The sequence below is a fragment of the Populus nigra genome, chromosome 12 (genome assembly GCF_951802175.1).
Source record: "Populus nigra chromosome 12, ddPopNigr1.1, whole genome shotgun sequence".
In the NCBI taxonomy this organism is placed as follows: Eukaryota; Viridiplantae; Streptophyta; class Magnoliopsida; order Malpighiales; family Salicaceae; genus Populus; species Populus nigra.
The window spans coordinates 10547000-10569111 of NC_084863.1; the positions used below are offsets into that span (position 1 = coordinate 10547000).

At 35.3% G+C, this 22112-nt stretch overlaps 1 protein-coding gene and 1 pseudogene across 3 annotated transcripts; one reads left to right on the plus strand and one right to left on the minus strand.

The window, feature by feature from the left end:
- Positions 1 to 1462: 1462 nt before the first annotated feature.
- Positions 1463 to 3703, plus strand: LOC133669957 (putative receptor protein kinase ZmPK1; annotated as a pseudogene).
- Positions 3704 to 3837: 134 nt separating this feature from the next.
- LOC133669958 (uncharacterized) lies at positions 3838 to 14670 on the minus strand. Of its 3 annotated transcripts, none has more exons than XM_062090295.1 (9): positions 14391 to 14670; positions 13988 to 14099; positions 12727 to 12917; positions 12478 to 12572; positions 11964 to 12401; positions 10492 to 10600; positions 8111 to 8756; positions 5828 to 5962; positions 3838 to 4275 (listed from the first exon to the last, which is right to left on the minus strand). In XM_062090295.1, the coding sequence occupies exons 1-8, from the start codon at positions 14523 to 14525 to the stop codon at positions 5841 to 5843; spliced, it is 1848 nt and encodes a 615-aa protein (XP_061946279.1). In that variant the 5' UTR covers positions 14526 to 14670; the 3' UTR covers positions 3838 to 4275; positions 5828 to 5840. The 3 variants fall into 3 exon arrangements, with proteins under 3 accessions (XP_061946279.1, XP_061946281.1, XP_061946280.1); XM_062090297.1 differs by having other exon boundaries at positions 13988 to 14044; positions 14391 to 14523; XM_062090296.1 differs by lacking the exon at positions 3838 to 4275 and adding an exon at positions 5238 to 5694.
- Between the last annotated feature and the right edge of the window lie 7442 nt (positions 14671 to 22112).

The following is a 22112-nucleotide window of genomic DNA, read 5'->3' on the forward strand; positions in this document are numbered from 1 at the left end:
TATTACGTAAAAACAATAAGGAAAGAGAGAGATTGAGTAAGATTTTTTTTTCTTTTTTTTTTTTGTATTGTGCTTAAAGAATCATCTTTCTCTCTTTTTAAAACATGACATTTTATAGTTGCAAAAGCTTGAAAAATTTTAGATATTATCTAGAAAGTCTTTCAGCTTCTCAAAAACGCCAACCCTATTTCTTTGTTATTTCTTCAAGTAATAGGATTGTAATTTATAATAATAAAAAAAATTAAAAAAAAAAGAGATAAAAAAGAAAGAAAAAAAACTAGACCCAATAAAGTTTAACATAAAACTCGACTTAACTAAGTTTGGAGACACAATTGGGTCTCAATCCAACTAAGCCTAGCATGGTTTGGTTGGGTCTCATTCTAAATAAGTGTAAGATTATATTAGATGAAGACCCGAGAGTGCTTTTTTTTTGTTTTTAATCTTATGAATTGTCCTCAAGTAAATTTTTAATAAAATATTGTTAAAAAATTACTTTATCATGAAGTAAAAGTGTGAATTTATATTAGAAGATGGTGATATTTTGATTGATATTGGTGAGAATTAAAACCTACAACCATGTCAAGAATTACAAAACACCTTCACATGGTTGTGTACGTGATGGAGAATTTTGGTTCACCGTGGTGACAACAATAATCTCAGTAATCTTGCTTCAACTCTTTACCATTTCACTTTGTTCGTCTTTGTTTTTTTCTTACATCTATGTATTCATTCATACATCATATTCTATTGTATTTATTTTTCTAATTTGATGAAAGATGGATGTTAAAGTTTATTTATTTTTATTTTAATTAAAATATTTTTATGTTCAATTTTATTTGAAAATAGTTCAAAATATTTTCTCAAAGTCCGGCCATGGAGGAAGAAACGATAAAAATATAAGATGATTTCAATTTATTTTTTTATTATTGGTTTAGGACCTAATCAAACACTCGTAAGCGTTTCATAACCAAAATATATTTTGGCTTTTGTGTGTCATGCTTGCGTATCCCCGTGTATATTTCCCTAAAGTCGCAGAAAATGCATAAAAATATAACCCAAACATACTCTCATTTCTTAACTATGAAACTTCCATAAACTCCATGACTACCAAATTTTTCTTGCTTCTTCTACCACTGATATTATCCTTTTCCTTCTCAACTTCATCTTCTGATAGTTTAAGCAAAAGGCTTATCTCAATGTCAAAGAATCATCTCAACCCAATAGCTTAAGCTGTTAGGTGAGATAGTTTTTTGACATGGTATCAGAGTCTTAATGATCAAGCGGTCATGAATTCGAATCTTACCATCTCTATTTATTTGATAAAAATTAAACACAAGATAATATGAGTCTGTGCAAGTTTCAAACTCAAAGGGCTTTTACTTGAGAAGGTGTGTTAGAGAATAATATAAATTATATCCTGCGACCTCACCTAATAGCTTAAGCTATTAGGTTGAGATGTTTCATGAAGAACCTAAATGATATTTTGACTTCTCCAAGCTTTTCTCCGCTGGATTCTTTCCAGTAGAAGATGATGCACGTTGCTTCACAGTATGGTTTAGTAACCTTCCTGTGACGGAAACTGCACTACAGTTTGGATAGCAAACCGTGACCAACCTGTCGATGGAAAACAATCAAGTCTGTCTTAGTTGAAATCTGGTAATCTTATCCTAACCGATGCCGGTCGGTTCACCGTTTGGTCTACGAACACTTTCTCACAATCTTCAGTGAATTTACAACTCCATGACAATTGAAATCTCATCTGTTGACTAGAGGCCAGTGAATTACTTTGGCAAAGCTTTGATTTTCCCACAGATACTCTCCTTGCGGAGCAGCCACTCATGAAAGACAAGAAACTTGTGTCATCGAGAAGTTCAAGCAACTATTCTTCGGGTTTCTTCAAGCTTTATTTTGACAACGATAATGCTCTTCGTCTTCTTTATGACGGTCCTGGGACCTCGAGCATTTATTGGCCAGATACAGAGCTGATGAGCTGGGAAACTGGGGCGGTCCACGTACAACAGAAGTGGAATTGCTGCTTTTGATTCTTTGGGCAACTTTAGCTCTACTGATCATTTTACTTTTATGTCAGCAGATGATGGTGTAGGGCACCAGAAGATTGAAGATTGATTTCGATGGGAATCTTCGATTACACAGCCAGGAGATGGGAGAGACACATGGCTTGTTTCATGGCAAGCCCTGTCTCAACCTTGTGGGATTCATGGGACTTGTCGACCAAACAGTTATTGCAGCTATGTTCCTGATTTTGGTAGAAAATGTTCTTGCCTTCCAGGATTCAAGATCAAGGATCATACAGACTGGTCTTTGGGTTGTGAACCAGAGGTCAATCTTTCTTGTGGTGAAAATCAGACTGGCTTCCTTCAACTGACTAATGTCGAGTTTTAGCTATGATTTTGGCTTCTATCCTAATTACACCCTAGAGACCTGCGAGGATTTATGCTTGCAAACGTGTGATTGCAAAGGTTTCCAGTTTAAATTCATCAAGCATGACTATCCTAGTAATATTCCGTATTGTTTCACAAAGACAGCATTGCTAAATGGACATATTTGGCCAAATTTCGAAGGAGAACTCTACTTGAAAGTGCCCAACAGCAGCTCCCTCCAACAGTCCTCCTGAAAAATTCAGGTTAGATTGCTCTGGTGAACTTGTCACGCAGCTTAGCCGAAGGTATGCAGAAAGTCATGAAAATGGAACAACGAAATCTATCCTTTGGTTTGTTTGTGCATCTGGAGTAGTTGACTTCTTTGGTGTTTTATTGGTGTAGTGTTTCCTGATAAGAAACCAAAACCACACAGGTGCCAGTAAACAAGGTTATTTTTGTATTGAAATTGACTTCAGAAAATTCACGTACTCTTGAGCTAAAGAAAGCAACTCGGGATTTTTGTTAAGAGATTGGAAGAGGTGGAGGAGGAATTGTATTCAAAGGAATAATATCTGACGGCAGAGTTGCAGCGATTAAGCAATTGAATCAGGCTATTCAAGGAGAAGCAGAATTCCGAGTCGAAGTTAGCATTAGCATAATCGGGAAGCTCAATCACATGAACTTAATAGAGATGTGTGGATATTGTGCTGGGGCAAAGCACAGGCTGTTGGTTTACAATTACATGGAGCATGGGTCCTCGGCAGAGAAATTATCTTCCGATGTGCTTGACTGTGAAAAGAGGATTGGCATTGCTGTGGGAACTGCTAGAGGCCTTGCTTATTTACATGAATAGTGTCTGGGGTGGGTTTTACATTGTGGTGTAAAACCTCAAAATATACACCTAGATGACAACTACCCGGCGAAGCTCTCAGATTTTGGCCTATCTCGGCAATTAAAAAGAGAGCCAAGTAGAATCAAGCTCGCCAAGGGCAAGAGGAACGAGGTTACATGGCTCCAGAGTGGGTTTTGAATCTGCCAATCTGACAAATATATATATTTTGTTACCACCATCAAATGGAATTATTTCTATTTTTTCGGTTTTAAACCCGATAAATACACTCTCATCTTTCCACCTTCAAAGCACCATCACAAGTGGCTTCTTTCAACCGATTGATAGAACCTTTTTAGTTCTCCCTCCATCTATCATCTTGATCCTAATTAGAGTTTTCTTTCTTTTCCATCTCCATTCTCTCTTCTGAAGCATGACACAGAATACATGTAAAGTGGAAATAATAAGAAATCGGTCCACAATTCACCAATCATTTTGGGACTTCATTTGGTCTTTTACTCCATTCCCAAAACATTTCCGATGCACATCATTCACCCTGTCCTCCATGTTGATCACCAAAATAACAGCCTAAGCAATAATGAATGATCTTTATGATGCACACTTGCATTCCTAGTAACATTGAAGACTCGCATAGTCAACATAAAAACTTACAAATAAACATATTAATTAGCAACTTGTGGCATGAAGTGTTGAAATGTCTGTTGCATAACTATGAGGTGCGGTAAAGAGTTGACCAGATACCAAAACACAGCTTTGAGCAGTCCTCTAAACCACACCATAGTCAACTCAATTCGAGTAAGATAAAACGGCTAATCATCTCCACAAAAAGAAACTTCATATACCTATACTCTGGAGCACAGGAACGTCTGTACACTCTTTTCATTGTATTGAGGCAAGTTTAAAAATTATTCTAACCTCTCTTCAGAACCTGTTTCTGGATTGCATCCATTAACTTCATCAAACCATAGAGACTGAGGTTGAAAGTTGGTATCACACCATTCCATTGCCTCCTGTAACCCCGTGACAGTGCACACTTGTATATGCCTGCACTTGATTTAAGGAATTAACTGAGTGATGAGTACAGAACAATGAGAAAGCATTGGATAAATGAGTGTCCAATACTGTTGGGCCAATACTGGATAAATATCAAAACAGGAAGAATGCACAAGTGTGGGGCAAGCCAGCTAAGCTGGTACAGTTACTTGGCATTGAACCAAGTGATATGAAATCAAATCCAGCTAATACCAAGGGTCGAGGATTAAAGAAGGGAGGTCTACCCCATCATGAAAGCTGATGGGACTCCCAGTGATTTAAAAAAATAATAATAATAAGGTACAACTAAAAATTCAGTCTGGGCTGAGAAAGGTTTATAATCACCATCACCACTTCACATGCAAGCACAAGAGCATCATCACTGCTTGTTAATCAAGGCCCCGTGATATGGCCTTTTGCCTTGGCACCCTCCAGATCCAGTTTAACATCACATGCATTAAACATGTATAATTGCACTTCAAAATGGTTCCATGAAGTTTTAAATCTCAAGTTTAGGAAGGATGAGATCCCCTATGCTACACTGCTACTAAAGCTGAAAGAGATTGTCTTTGTTAGAAACTTGCAAGACTATGTCAAGAGTATGCAAATCTAAAAAGAGGAATAAGGTCATTAGTAGTCCAGTTCAATTTGCACAGACATGAGCCATGTTTTATTTGCTGGACCAAACCAAATCAATCAGGTCTAAATCTCAGCCCAGCCGAATTAGTCTTCAAGCACCTACCCAAGCCAACAAACGCTAGCTCATATTACACAAAGTGTGCTTCTTGGCACATGCTAACTTACAAATTAATGTACAAACTAAGGCAGATTATTAGAAAATTATCCTACTAAGAACATTCTATTCCAACTACATACTTTAATTCAACTCCATTTATGTTGCAAACACAATCTGTTCAAGAAAATTTATTCTATAGATTGCTAACCAATTACCACCAGAGGCTACTATAATGCGCTAAACCAAAAAAGGTGTGCCATCAAGCCTCAACACCTTTAAAATAGTTAGCTACTCAGTACATAAACATGCCTACACATTATATTTGGCAATAATGACCGCTTTACAACCACAATGCAAGCTGGCCATAATTTGAAATATAGAAAGACTTATCTGAATCTTCCAAGGTATTTTTCCTGAATTCCAGGGTAAAAATGGTAGGACTCACCTTATAGGCTTCCCAAAAAGGTCCCACTTAGATTGGGCCTGCTAATCTAATGGTTATCTTTCAGCAGCCTATCTGGCAAGGACTTCTCAGTATAAATAGATTTATTCTCTCAAGGGTAAACTTGGTAGAATACACGTAAGTACATATCAAGACAAGGAACAAGTTAGCAATTGTACATGCATAGGCCTCCATGACAACATAGAAGGAAACAAAAAAACATAAAACCACAGCATGCATTACAATTTCACTCCTGCAAAACCAGCAAAAGAATAAATGGTGCTATGGAAAAAAGAATGACTTCTGCTTAATTTATGGAGAAAAATAGACCTTAATGGAAAACTACAACAATATATTAAAAGATTAATTGGGTAGAGAAAACTAACCGATAATCACATCTTATTTTTTAGTTTTATCAAGAATTTCAATATATCTTTTGGGCACCCCATACTGTTCAACCAGATGTCTTGCCACATCATCAATTACACCACCTTGAATAAGAACCTCATGCCCTTTCTTACCTGAAAATAAAATATGAGCATACAAATTCAGGAATACTAAATAACTATGAATGAAAAAAGCAAATAATAGAGCCTGCGCCCGGACACCCACGTTAATCTAAAAAAAAAGTACATAATAAAATGATTCAGGATTCAGGATAGAAAAAAACAAATAATAGAGCTTGCACCCGGACACCCACATTAATCTAAAAAAAAAGGCACATAAAAAAATGATTCAAGATTCAGGATATTCAAAACATTGGAACATACTCTAGTACTGTTCTAAAGTTCCAAGGACTCCTCAATTCCGCTTATTAAAGCTATGCCATTTCAAAAGAACAAATGGGATTTTGCGCAGCTGCCACATTTTTATAAGCATAAAGAGATTTTCTCCTAACCTCGCAACTTCAAAGAGAGGTGATCTCATAGATTATAAGATCATAGGACAGCTATCCTACTATTTTCTACCAGCTTGTAATTTTTTGACAACCAAGTTCATGCGGGGATAGTGGCACCTTACAGTTCAATAATCCAAATCACCACTTGTCCCTCCAGCAATCCTCAACTCCACTCCACTATTAACATTATAACATCAGTCCCTTACTGCTACCGCCACAGAAATTGCTGCCACTCTTGCAACATTTTATCACAACTAGCATGAACGCTTCATGCCCCTGATGCTACAACTCACCCAAGCAGTCAACTTCCCTTTTAAAGGGTGTTTGAAACTGGACACAATGAAATTACAGTAAAATGCCAAAAAAAGAACTAGACATCAACCTCAACACACAGGAAGCAAATTACCCACCTTCAGTATCTGCAGGTATTTGACATTGCTACCAGGGTCCTGGTATGTGACTCTCATTTGATTTCTACCTCTACCATCTTTCTAAGAAATGCCATTATCTTTGAGCTTCAAAATGAGCAACAATGACTTCTCTTTTTTTTTTTTTTTGCCCTCTTCTTTTGAAATCCCACCAACACAAGATGACCTAGCATCCTTGTTGCTTTGAATTCATGTTCTCTTTATATATATATATATATATATATATATATATAGAAAGAGAATTCATCTTCTTAAATGATAGCTAGAAACATCATTTGATGTAGTAGGATAGAAAGATTTTTGCATTTCAGTTTCTTACTACGTGATCTATCACAACTGATTCCTCATTAGATGAATAGAAGAAACAGATGCTTTCACACGTTTATCTCTCTATATTTTTATTTTACTTTTTTCATGTTTTTTAATTGACATGTGTTTTGACCTATTTGCCCATATTCTTTCCATCCACCGCCAAAAATAATTTAAGGATAGTTGTAAATGTAAAGAGTAGGGTTTAAAAAAGAAAAAGGATCATCAAAATGGAACTAGAGGCACATTTAAAGAGAGCATCGTGGCTTAGCGGCAGCCATTGTAAAGGAGTGCATTATAGTTTAAGAGATGATTCAAATGATAATCTTGAAATGGTGGATATGGGGACTCAAGTGAAGGAGATGAAAGCAAGGATGATGATGTGTTGGAAGATTAATGATGATGATATTTAAGTTTAACTATTGTAATCTACTTGCTCTTTTAAGTTGTCTTATTTTGTTTTTAATGGTGAATAGTATAACTTTTATGACTATGTTAAGATATTTTGAGTTTCACTTTGATTTTCTAATCTTTATTTTTTAGATATATATTTGTGATTTATATATTATAATATTATACATATATTTTATTTGAATTTATAGCATTGTGCCTTGTTTTATCCAGGCGAGCGCCTGGCGCTTCAGGCATTTGACAGCCTTGACGTCTTAGGGCGCCTTTTGCTTTTGACAACACTAAGGGGAACTACCCAAGGAACTCTGAACCACTACAGCATACAAAGGGTGAGAAATGCTATGTATGAAGAACTCCATTCAGTGATATCACAGCTAATCAAGTAGAGGATTGCTGAGAATTTTTGCTTCTCTTTTTTTCTTTTTTACAAATTAAAGAACACGGTGATAATATTCAAAAGCCACAATCAGTTTAACAGCATACAAGCAACTTCACATACAAGTTACTTTCCTTGTGATCCTATTCTCACTGCCACATTGAAACCAAAATGCTTTGATAGAGAAGCAACACAAATATGTTCTACCTACAACCACCAATTCATAACAAGTGGAGAAAAAAATTACCTGGTAACTCTGACACTGATGTACTACAAGCAAACTTTTTCTGCAGTTCTGACGCTAATGCATCAGCGTCCATCAAGAATGTTTCCATGCCTGAGAGTTTCGTCACCTTCTTGTTACCTTGACGTCTTTCAGTCATTATCTGAATTGTTCTCACTGAACCTTTACGAACAACTGATTCACTTCCTCTGGTTACAACGTGGTGGGCCTGCATCCGGCTTACAAATGTAGATCCTAAATCTTTCTTATGAATCTCAGTCGGGTATGCTGATCCTTTCTTGATAGCTCCCTTGAACAAAGCATCACATAAGGTTGGATCCAGAACCACAATGGACTTGTTCATTGTCTTTACCAGATGTCCTTTTTCAATGTACTTGAATACAACATCAGAGGCTTCTGAAGCACTGTATAGCTTCCCAGTATCAGCTCCAACAGAAGCAAAAATGGGATTGACATGTACACTTGGTTTATAAATCTCGGACACTTCAAGCAGTTTTGGTGATCGGGTTTCTTTAACAGCCTGATCACCACCCTGATCAACCTTCTGCTCCTGCCTTCTTTCTGGTTTGAAGGATAGGTAGTCTAGGTGACTGCGGTTCACAGAAAATAAGACAGTTTCCTTTTTATATTTGTCTTCTTTTACTGAAATCTGTTAACAGAAAACAAACATTGCAAACTCAACATTAAGCATATATCTACTTAATATATGTGCAACTTAACAAAAAATAAGATAGATTATAAATGAAAAAAATAAAATATGTGAACAAAAACTTCCATCTGCATAGCATGCCTCGATAACCCTTTTCCTCTCTCCACTTGTGTTGATTATACCATGAGTAAAGACAGACATGCAGACACACAGTTAAAGCCCTCTAATGGATGGTGTTCTCATTCATAATCAAACAGATCTTCACTGAACCGCAAAGGTTACAGGCATTAGCTCAAAACCCATCACCAATTCCAATGTGATTGATTGGCAGCAGAACGATATCTTTCAGTTTGTGATCATAAAGTTAAAAAAGACAACTACTAATTCAACTGAAACTCCATAGAAGTATATCACTTTTCATGGAATGGAAGCTGTCAGTCTCCTAAAATAAATGGAACCTATCTCTTAGCATTACTAGCCCTGGTAAACTGCAATATATATCCATGTTTATGTAATTAGCAACAGCAGCATGGCCATCCAAAGAAAGAAAGAAAGAAATTCTTCAAAGGCCCCTGCAAATAAACAATAAATCCTCCCAAAATAACAGCATACTGCCACTCCCCTCACTATGACAAGTTTCTCCAGCTTCTATGGAGAACAAACAGAAACCAAAGCAGGCTGCAGCTTCTATAATGACACCTAGATGTGCCTCAGCACGTACCTCAAAGTAAGAACTACAATTGTAGCTCAATAGCATTCTCATTGCACTTGAATCATCTACTTCTACCAAACCATGTTATAAAACCCTTAACTCAGTCTCAACATGTTTAACTCTAAATTCCTGTGAATACCCTAATTTGTTATCCAATTCTTCCATACATTTTAAATACCTTCATCATAAGTTATGCCATTTTATGGAAAAGCTGCCATCATCTAGCATTCCCTATCATAGTGCGGTGCCTGCCAACCAAACTTCATCCATCAAGCAAAGCCTTTTCAATAGCTACAACTTCATTCTACAGGTATGATTACTTCAAGTTAGATAAATTTTTCTATCAGGAAATAAATCATGTTTTGAACCTGTCAATGACCAATTTTTAAGGTTTTCAGTGCAGAATACTGGGCGGATAAAGGACGTGATGCAGTTTTTTTCTTTTTTTTATTGTCTGGGGTAAACTCAATGGCAGAGGAGAAGAGACCATTTGATCCATGGACAGGTATCAGAACACATTGCTTACATGCTAGGGCATCATGTGGCCTCTTGAACAACATCGTGGAATGCCAATTAACTGCCATGGTCCTTGGAAGTTATCTTTACTTTCTAGATACAACTAACCCGAGGATTACAAATATAGGTCAGGGTTTCAGTGAGTTATCTGAATATTGATATATATATGATAAATTACCAGACTTCTTCATAGATCATATCCTGCAACTAGAACTTGAGGTTTCAGGATAAAGTATTGGAGATTATAGAAAATAACTGAGACTTCTCTGTCTGGGTTCTCTAAATAAAGGAATTGAACCTCAATTACAATGTCACCCTAAACTGGAAAATTTTGTTATTTTTAGTGAACAATGGTTTTTTTGTTAAACGTGAAAAAAAAAGGAGGTAATTATATTAAGATAACGTTATCTAGGAACAAAGAAAAGATGCACATTTTCAGTACAGCATGACTAACTTGACTAAAGAGGAAGGTAAGGAGGGAGCATATGAAGGGAAGGAAGAACCCACCAATCCTGCAGATGATTTAGCTTGTAACCACTTGGACAATTTCTTGTGTGATGATTTTTTGATATCTAGTGTGATACCTGAAGGCCTACAAGGTAATACATGGTTGGACCTGCACCAATCACAAATATTTTTTATAAAAGCAAGCAAGAGAATCGTGAAAAAAATTCCCACCTAAATGTGAAAACTGCAAGCTAAAACCTATCTAAAGAGAAATCCTCTTGTTTCAAGCACATAATGTTTAACGCCCTCCCAACAGAAATTTAAGTTCTAAGCCTAAAATATTCAAGCAATATGCAAATCCAATTATCAGTTGGAATAATGTCAAGCATCATGTGTGTGTGTGTGTGTGTGTGTAAACAGTAACAGTATAGTCCAGCTCAGCTACAATTAGCATAATTCCACAATCAAATTTAACAAAAATCATTATGGAATTCATATATTCAGCATCAATGCAGATCAAATAAAATGCTTCAAGGTTTCCAAACTTCAGAAATGTCAATTAAATTTATAGAATTCTAGAAGATGTCACTGTCATCTGCACCCATATTCCTGAAACCTAATGTTAGAGATCACATTTCCAAAGAATACTTGGTGATTGGCATCATTCTCAACGTCATTAATTATGTGCCTTACCTTATGATGGATTTCAGTTACTGCCAACTGATTATGAGGAATAGGAAATAATGCTTCATTCTGATAGTTGAGGTTTTTAATAGCAATTATGAGAAGAGAAATGGGAATAATTCAATGTCATCTTATTAACATGGAGTTGAAAGGTCTGAAGAAAAATGGCATGTTTGATGTGCATATGAAATTGGACATCTGCTACATTTTCCTTTCTAAATTTAGCCATGACATTTTTTCCAACACCAGAGACTTGGCAATCCATGCAAAAAACCAAATGATAAGTTTTGAGGCATCGTATACTTGGATTCTCTCGGAAAAGCCTTTGAGAGAATGATTTTGGAGAACTAAGAAACAAGTGCAGACTTTAACAATTGTAGCAGTATCTGTGGAATGGGCTTTTGAGGCAAAGCACTAGAGCAGTTGGTGCCTCTTAGGCCTCTGTCATAAGATTTAATTTGGGAGATGGTTCAGAGAGGTAGATTTGGAGAGGATTATCGATGGGGGTTCAAAACTTCAAAATAGATTTTCCATTACTCTAAAATTTGGATTTTAGTAAGGTGTAGTTATGTGATCATATAAAAGTAGCTAATAGAGCCTTCAAGTTGAACCTGCTGTCCTCCACCAAATTTCACGATAAGATTGATCTTGCAAATTTTGGAGGAATATCAGGGGAGCGACAAAACATTCAGAGGACCAACATGTTGAGCTAAATTATAAGCAATTTAACAGCATCTGGCGTCCTAGTATACTTAACAGGGTACAGGAAGTGGTGCCCATCTTTTGGAACCTCAATTAACATCCCTTCATCAAACAGAAAAAAAAAAAAAAAAGGAGATGAATATTACCATAAAGTGCTTCCTGGCATTGGAAGATCTTTGTCATTGACAGTTGTATGCAGGGCTTGCAAAAGACATTTGTCCAAATAAGCATCTACGTCTTCAGCAGACAAAGCATGCTGTTCTTCAACAACAGTGGTGGATTCATCAGTAGCAATATTATCCGTAACCTTAAAACCACTTACAGCTTTTGTTACTTGTTCTACAGTATCAGCATCAGAATCAAGTTGTGTCTTGGAAGTGGGATGACTGTCTGATGTGGGATCTTTTACATCAGCAGATTCCCCAACTTCTTTGCTGTCAACACCATCATTCTCATGATTTGAAGAATCACCAGAACCTTCACATGAATCAGGAACCTGGGCAGATGATAAGAATACAGGATCCTCAAAGACAACATCTTCATGGAAACCTGCATTTGGCACATAATGTCCCTCAACTGACTCCCTGCAGATGATTCCTCGAGCATGTCAAAGATTAAAATACTTAATAACTAATCTCTCCAAATAGAAGGTACACTAACCAAAGTAAATCTCGATAATAGTGAGTTATCCGTAAGGCCTTTCCGCGCAAACCAGCCTTCAAGGCTTCAGCAGTGCTCATAGTGGTAGACCCAACCTGCACAAAATTAAAGTTATCTCCATCTCTACTCATAAAAGTAGAAATCTAAACCAACTCAGTCATGAAGGAGGTAGAATAAGAGGCATAGCCAACTCCCTAAGATAAGGCATGAAAAATAATACCCAAGTCAAGATGAGAGAGAAAAGCTTACGGCAATAGGTGCTGGATTCCCAGGAACTTTTACAGCCCATGGCTCACCTACTAGAAAAGAAGGAAGACCTTCAGCAGGTATACTGATACCAGGAAACATCAGATCTGCTCCTCCAATGACAAATTGAGATACCTCACCCCCTTTCAGAATGAAAGAAGGCAACATCTCAGGGACCTTCCAGAGGGCAAAAACTGCATCAAGACAAAGACAAAATTAAAATCAAACAAGAAAACAGCCAAAAATGTATTTCACCAGAGCATCAAGTTCCTGTTTAAATAATTGTGTCACTTCTGATTAGAGAATGAAATTGGAGGTTCATTTTTTAAGGCTCCTTTATTCTGCCTTTTAATGAAAGGGAACCCATTTATTAGCTGTCAAAAATGGAGAGAAATATGTGGATCCTTTGCATCAACATTCAATAGCAAGGCTGAAAACCTATTCAACTATCTGCTCCAGTATTTATGATCACCATCTCATGCACAAAACTGTCTTTTAATATACAGAAGCAAGGCATGGTTTCTTGAACCAGTATGCTGTCCTTGTGGCTCTACTATAAATTTGAATTGTGTAATAATGAAGTATAATTTGACTTTTTAACATGTCAATTACAGAAGCAAGAAAGAAAAATTCAGGTTGCTCGGTTCTATCCAGTAGCAAGTAATTCAATCAGATTCTCCTCAATAAAGGAAACTACAGAAAAACTTTCTGAGAAGAATATTAACATATATGCATGACAGGAGAGCTCGACACCCACCTCTGGCAAAAGGTCATTTCTCCTCAATTCATTTTAATTCAATTCTATCTTGATAATTTGATTTAGCATTTCCACTCAAAATCAACTTAAAAAACAATCGATATCCCTTCATAAACTACATAAAACATTAACATTTTCTTATTGTCTTTATTTGCCCCTGTGGAGGGGGGTTCATCAAGAGTTAGAAACCCATCCATCATCCATGGTGAATAGCCCACAAGTTGATTCACAAGGCATTGACCTACTCTAGGACCAAGTATACCACACCACCAAACAGGAGCCTCCCTGTCATTAGAATCCTACATGCGATAAATAGTGATTTAGCAGAATTTAAACCTGCTAAACCATCATAAATTGTCCTGACTTTCAAGGAAAAACAGCATGACAAGCAAATATGGAATGGAAGCGTTCACTATTCACACTTACATTTTAACAGACTTCAATTATTTGAGAATAAAATGCGAGAAAGTAGATTGAAACATAAGACATGAAAGTGTGAAACCTAACCTGTGGGGAAAAATTCAGAGCCTCGGCCATCAACATCGAAAAACATAGGAAAGCTACCTTCAACACCATATAAATGAACCCTATTTACAAACTTTGAAACAGTAATTTCCGCCTAAACACAACAATCATAACAAAACATCAGAGCAATAATCAAAACAGCGATCAAAGGTAAAGAGAATTAACATATCAAGTAGCAGTAAAACTAATTGCTTCTTCTTTCAAGCACATTTCCACTGGAGAAATCATTTTCTTATGTAAATACTAAAAAAATTAAAAAGAATTTGAGTACAAATGCATCAAAATTACAACTTTAAACTATTGATTACACACTAAACGGATAATAATAATGTCAAACAAAGAAATTGGGGGGGGGGGGGGGTGGGAAGGAAGAAAAGAGTGTTACTTTGGGAGGGAGCAAAGCATCTATATCTGCATCGGAGGCGCGAGGAAAGCGGTCTCTGATAGTTCGTTTGAGCTTTTTCCGGTCGGCTCCAGAGAGTCTCTGGTGAGATTTTGCCTCAATAGCCTTCTTGAACATTTTCTTTTTATTTTAATTAATAGTAAAACTGGGAGAAAAGGGAACGAGGGAACTTGTTTACTTTTAGAAAGTGTGTTTTTGTGTTCTGTTCTTTTTAAGAAGCGGAAGCGGAAGTTTCTGGAAAAGCAGTAGGGCGGTGCTAGGAAAAGAAGGCGGTGATTTTTTTTTCTTTCTTATATTATCGAAAAAACTGGATTGTTACATTACCTTTTTGCCCTCCACAGTACTAAGGAACCACAAATTGGAGTAAAATGGTTTTCTCTTTATTGAATACAGTCTATATAGTGCATTCATACACATTAGAAAATCCACGTGTTTTAAAGTTATGTTAATAACTTTTTTATTACACAATAAAATTACTAACTTATTTTTAAAATAAAAAAAACTAGTTTATAAGGTTTTTTTTAATCTTTTATTTTTTTCAAAATAGATAAAAGATTAAATTACCTTTAAAAACAAAAAAAATATTAAACTTATTTTCATAGGCTTATTCATATTTTAATCATGGTTTTTTTATTATACTCAATTGGAATGAGAGGCAAATTAGTTTTTTAATAAATAAAATATCATAAAAAATAAAAATTTATTGGTGTTGCACATGCTAGCGAGTAGATGTTACTCACACCCTTCATATGCTTTAGTCATTCTTTGTTGATACAATTGGTAATGACAGATTACAACTAATCTCTTATCATTGATCAAATTTGAATTGCTCGTATCTCATATTGACCTAATTAACTTCCTCGAGTTCTGATTCTATAATTACCTTTAGATATGAGATTTCTGCTTATAGTGGTATTATTGTATCCATCCTATAAACCAATGAATAAGATGTAGCTCCCGTAACAATGAATAAGATGTAGCTCCCGTAGACGTTCTTATTGCAGTGCGATATGCATGTAGAGCAAAATGGAGCATTTCATGCTAGTCCCTATAAATGACTACCTTCTTCTATATAATATTCTTGATATTCTTGTTAGTAGTTTTTACAACACCATTCATCTTTGGCTTGTATAGAAATAAATTTGAGTGCTTGATTTTTTATTTGCCGCAAAGCTCTACTGTCATTCTTTCATTGAAGTTCAGAGTATTATCAATCACTATCTTCTAGGTGCTCCAATGAATCTCTTCACTATCTTCTAGGTGCTCCATATCGATATATTAAATCTCGTCCAATGAATCTCTTCACTATCTTCTAGGTTACATGACTTCCACCCATTTTATGAAGTAGTTAATGACAGGAGACCAAACTTAATTTTTAGAAGGTTAATGGGTTTAAATCAGGGGTAAAATCATAAGAAAATCAAAAGTTTGGTGGTCAACTAGGGGTTAAATTGAAAAAATTCATAACCAATAACCATTTTGAAAAAGGCATCGAACTTTAGAGACCCAATTGATTGAAATCAAATGTGAAATTCAAGAGAATTGAAAGTTTAATGGTCAATTAGAGGCTAAATTAAAGAAATCCAAGACCAAGAACCAAAATGAAAAGGCATTGAAATCCAGGGTTGACATTGAAGTTCGTGAGGGGCAAAATTGCATAAATTTAAAAGTTTATGGTCAATTAGGAGTGCAATTGAAATGAATTAAAAGTCAAAGGACCAAATTGAACTTTGGTCAAATCCTAAATTAAAACCCTTAAAAGTCCAAAACGACGTCGTTATGAACAATAAAAAAAAGATAGACAAGACGACTTGTTGTCTGGTTACTATTCATCTTCTTCTTCATTTAATCCTGAAAAGACTACTCAGTGGATTACTTTTCAGGGGCATTTAATGCTTCATATCTTTACCAAATTTAACAAAACATGCACGAAATGATGGTTTGACACTTGACCATACCCTGATATGGTTCTTTTTAATCAATTGACACCGTAATGATCTCGGTGCCGCCCCAAAGTAGCCAACTCAGGCAGCCTTGAGTTTTTAAAATCTGATAGTCTATGATAGCCACTTTAAATTAACAATTGAGATCCTTTCTGTTTGAATTAATGGCCAAATTTTGTCCCTAAAAAAGACAGAGTGTCCCTCTTCCACCTCCTATAAATAGACATGAATTCCATGTCCTAAGGAATGAGAAATTTGGCCTCAAAGTTGGCAAAAAAATCAACCTCTCCCTATTTTATGGTCGGCAACCTCCCTTTCCCCTACTTTTTCTCCACCTCTAACAACACTACAACCTTTGACCTCTATGCTCGACCTTCCTTGCACCACTAGGAACATCACCAATAGCTACTCTTCTCCGGCCAGGCAAGCCTCTCTTTCTTTTTTTTTTCTCCCCAAAACCTTCCCCTCGGCCACTACATGCAGAAGGCAAATTAATTAACATCATTACTGGGTTGGGTCAACAACCATGTGGACCGTGGGTTGGACATGTTTCACCCCAGCCCATATGGCTAAGCCGGGTCTGCCAGTCCAAAAAAAAGAAGGGTATATTAAGCTGCTAGTCGACCCTACCCAACTAGGTTGAGTTGGACCCGCTCTGACCCAGTTCAGATGACTAGATCGGGTCCAGCCCAATATATATATATATATATATATATATATATATATAAACGAAAAAATCCAAAAAAAATTCTAATGGTCATTTTAAAATATTGTGATTTTCTTGCATATTTTTTCAATAATTTTGCATAATATTGAGCTGTATATTTACATTATAAGATACAAATCTAGTATTAAAATACTCGGTTTTCTTCAAAACTTTTCTTAAAATATTTTAAAAATTCCAAAAAAAATAAAAAAGATTTAAATTAATTTCCTTTTAAAAAAATAAAAATATTTTTTTTGTACATACAACCAAATCCAAAAAGTTTTTTAAGCATAGTTTTTATAAAAACAAAAATGCATTTTTTTTCATGTTTTAAAATTCAAAAATGGATATCATAACTAATTTGTGATTATCTGTTAGGGTTTGATCAAAATATCAAAAACCTTTCACCAATCATTTTGTTCACATTCTAGTTTTTTCTCTTAAGGTATGCCCCCTCGTATTTGTGTAGAGAATATTTATGTTATTTATATACATCTTAAATTTATCCAAAAAAGTTTAGTTGTAGACTTTAATACTTGGAGGTGTAAAACTACACAGTAGAGTATACCTTCAAGTATTAAAGATACAAAAAAATAAATGTGATACTAAAATTTGGGCTATGGAATAGTTTGACTTTAACTTAGTAATGAAGAGACTTCCTTACGAAGAGAGATTTGCCTTAAACCTTAGATAAAAGACCAATGAATAGAAACACGACCTAAAAAAACAATCAAACAATAATACAGCTTACCTTAGGTAGGGTCCACTTAGGGATGCGTCTTCCCTTTACACAACAGTCCCTTACCCGGACTCTCGTAGACCATAGGTTTTCTAGTTACTATGATATTAAATAGCGACTCTTGAATCTTATAATCATGATTATACTCAAACCCCATTTTCAACACACACACTCTCAATTCGATGACGCCCCGCAACAGAAGATAAAGTGACCAAAGCATCAGCAAATTGGTTTTTATCTCTTCCTATATGAGTAAATTTTATCTTGTCAAATTCTTTTGCTAGTTGGACAAATATTCTTAATATAATCTCAACCTCTCATCTTTTGTCTGTCAATCTCATTTCACTTGGCAAATTATCAACTTTAAGTCTCTATAGACATCAAGTTTTTTTATCTTAAATTCTAATGCAGCTTCTAATCCAAGGATGGAAGCTTTATATTCAATCATATTATTGGTGCACTCAAATTAACTACAGCTTGATCGAAACATGATATTGCTTTCTGTTAGGAGAAATTATAATTGCTCCTACCCCATTGCTATATACATTTTCTGCTCTACTAAAATACATTGTTCATCAATCTGGTTCTTCCTCTTTTTCTATTATCAGCACATCTTCATATAGGAAATAAAATTCAAAGGCTTATAATCTTCAATTACATTGTTTGTCAAATGATCAGCTATAACACTTCCTTTCACGGCTTTTCTTATCATAAACACTATGTCATACTCAGCCAAGAGCATTTGTCATCTTGCTATTATACTTAGTAAATAAGGATTTTCAAATATATATATATATATATATATATATATATATATATATATAAGAGGATCCAATTTTGAAATAAGCCATGTAGTATAATACAACATGTATTGTCGAAGTCATTTTACAACCCATACAAATGCACAACAAAGCTTATTTCACATTGTATGTATAGTTGCAATTTATGAACTTCTTACTCAGATAACAGATTGTTTTTTTTTATACCAGACTCATTATGTTGCCCGAGTACACATCCCATTGCTTTTTTGGTTGTTGTCAAATAAAAAATCAATGGTTTGCCAGGCACGGGAGGTATCAACAAAGGTGGATTTTGCAAATATTGCTTGATTTAATCAAAAATTTCTTAGCATTCCTCGTTCCATACCCCATGATTTTTCTTTTGAAAGAGTTAAAAGATTGGATCACAAGTTTTTGTTATTTGAGATATAAATCGAGCAATATAATTCCAACGACCTAGGAAAACTCTTACTTCTTTTTCTGTTTTAGGAGTTGGCATAATCTGGATTGCTTTAACTTTATTAAGGTCGACTTTAATACATTAGCTACCACCACAAATCCTAACAGCTTTCTGGATTTTATCCCAAATGAGCATTTTACAGGGTTCAGCTTCAACTGATACCTTCTAAACCTTTCAAATAACTTTATCAAATTCTGATAATGGTCTTCTTTCTCCCTTTCTGGATTTAGCAATCATGTCGTCCACATTCACTTCAATTTTTTTATACATCATATTGTGGAATAGAGTTACCACTGCCCTTTGATAAGTGGTCCTAATGTTTTTTAGTCTGAATGACATCACATTGTAGCTAAAGGTTCCCCACAGAGTAACGAAGGTTGTCATCTCTTTATTTTTGTTGGACATTTTGACATGGTGGTACCTAGAGAAACCATCCATAAAGGACTATGTTAAGCTTCACACCGCATTATCAATCAAGACATCGATGTGTGGCAAATAGAAGTCATCTTTTGGGCTTGCTTTATTTAAATCCCTATAGTCTACACATACTTTAATTTTGTTACCTTTCTTGGGAACTACTATTATATTAAATTCTCATTGTGGGTGCCTAACCACCTTTAAAAAATAACATCTCATTGCCTTTCTATCTTGGCTTTCACCTTGAGTACCATATCCAGATGAGTTCTTCGTAATTTCTGCTTCACATGTATACTTCATTTAATGGCACCTTATGTACTACAATGTTAGTATCTAAACCAAGGATATTCATGGAGGACTAAACAAACACATCAATATACTCACATAGCACTAAGATCAAATTTTTCCTTTCAATAGTAGTGATTAGATTCCTTATCTTTAATTCTCTTTCATCTTATCCTATAATGACATTAATTGTCTCTAACTTTTCTTTTATCAGTTTCCAAGCTCACTCTAATTATTCTATTAGCCTAGTGAATTATTTTACATAATTCGCTTCCCATTCATTTTTTTCCATTGCAATTATGTACTTATCAAAATTTGATTATTCATTCTCGGTGTAATATGCTCATGATTTTATAAACGATCCGCTTTTTGATTTCCTGAAAGCAAAAGGTGTTTCAATGTAAGTATGTAATTTGCAAACCAAATCTATGAAAATACATAATCTCATTAATAAAAAGGAAAGGCTTAACTACAATAAAAACCATATATTAACATTTTGACCCAAGATTGCTAACTTGGTATGAAAGCAAAGACAAGCACAACAAGCCCAAAAAGCACACTAGAACAACAATGTCATTTACTTTTTAAAGACTATATGAGCCTCTTAGGTCACCTAATTTTAAAACCTTCCACCACTTGTTAGCTTTCACACGAAGGTCTTTGTTGGCATTTCTTTCACGATATGGATAGTTAGTTGTGGTAGCAAATCTTCTCCTTCCATAACCTTTCCTTTCTCATTACAGCTCTTGACCTTATTGCCATCTTGTTCCAATGTGTTGATGTTTATAGCAGCCAAGCCATGGGTAGAAGCATTCGTCATATCTTTAGAGTGTCTTACATAAGCAACCTTGGGGAATGATACCTGGATCGAGGGGATGACAATCTCTTTCTTTTCTGATTCCCTTCTTCCTAGCTTGACCAACCTTTTTTCTTGTTTGATATTAACACCTCTTTTATAGTCTTTCTTTCTAGGCTTAAAGTCGAGCCTAAATCTTTAATTTGTAGTCTTCAACCTTATTGGACTTATCCTCTCAGGATTTACAGAGATAAGATCATACTAGAAAAGAAGTCTATGCTTTAAGAAATATTTGACTATCATCCTTACGACTTTAAAAATTATCGGTTTTTTCAATGTCATGTTTTATGATTCCATATATTTGATATCTTTCTCTTTGAATGAGATCTCAATTCTAGCGACGGTTTCATTAGTTATCTTACAACTAGAATCCTTCTTCTTTTTTTCTGATCCAGTTCCTTCACCACCACAAACCCCAGTTAGATTCAACACCCATTCTGCATTAATAATTTCAAAAGCATGGAGATTTCCATCTTTGCTTATTTTTAGCTTCTATATAGGGAATTGTTATATTTTGTATCATTGCTAAGGTCTCTTCAACCTTAACTATCACTAATATCTCATTTACAATATACTTCAAACATTGATGCAATGATGTTTCCATGGCATCAACAACATGTATCCAAGGCCATTCTAATAACATGTTGTATTACGGGTGAATGTCCATCACTTACAAGGTTACTAAAAACACTTGCAGGCCAATGAAAAACTCTATTTCAGTGGTCCTTACCATTTTCCTTGAGGAACCATTATAAGCCCTAGTTGTCAGGGTGTTTAGCGGTATATGCGTTGAATTAGCTAACATTTCATTTAGCACATGCTTTGCGAGTATATTTAAAGTTGAACTATTGTTCATCAATACTTTGCCCATGGAACAACCTTTGCACTTCATAATGATGTATAGAGGTTTATAATGACCCATTTCTCCAACATCGAGCTCATCTTTAGTGAAGTATAGGTAATTTTTCACATTGATTATTCTGACTAGATGCTTCATAATCCTTTGGGTCATGTCTTAGGGTATATATGCCTCATTCAACACTCTTTACAGCATCTTGCAATAGAGCTCAAAACTCATGAAAAGAAACACCAAGGATATCCTAACAGAGGTTTTCTTCAGCTGCTTTACCACATTATACTCAATATGCTTCATCGGCTTTAAGAAATCACTAGTTTCTTCCTTACTTATGAGTTTGTTTATTTCCATATCTTTGATGGCATCTACAACCTCTTTGACTTTGGCATTTCATTGCTTTTCTAGTTCTTCAGGTGTAAAACACCTGCCACTTTGAGTTAATCCATCAATCTTATTTTAAAATACAGGAGTAGGACCCTTAATATTAAGAGAATTTCCATAATTATGAGGCAATGCATTATTGTTTCCATTATAGGTAACAACAAGTCTTATTAGGACAAGCTTTGGTAGGCCGCTCTCGGCATGGCCTACAAATCTCTGCTTTCTTTCCTTGAAAACTCATCATACCTGCGACATCATCCTTTTCCTTCTTTATTTGTAACA

Coding starts and splice junctions, on each gene's coding strand:
- LOC133669958 (XM_062090295.1), bottom strand. CDS start 14,525: ATGTTCAAGAAGGCTATTGAGGCAAAATCTCACCAGAGACTCTCTGGA. Junction 14,100..14,390: donor ATGCTTTGCTCCCTCCCAAA/GTAACACTCTTT, acceptor TGTTGTGTTTAG/GCGGAAATTACTGTTTCAAA. Junction 10,601..11,963: donor ATGCCAGGAAGCACTTTATG/GTAATATTCATC, acceptor TGATTGGTGCAG/GTCCAACCATGTATTACCTT.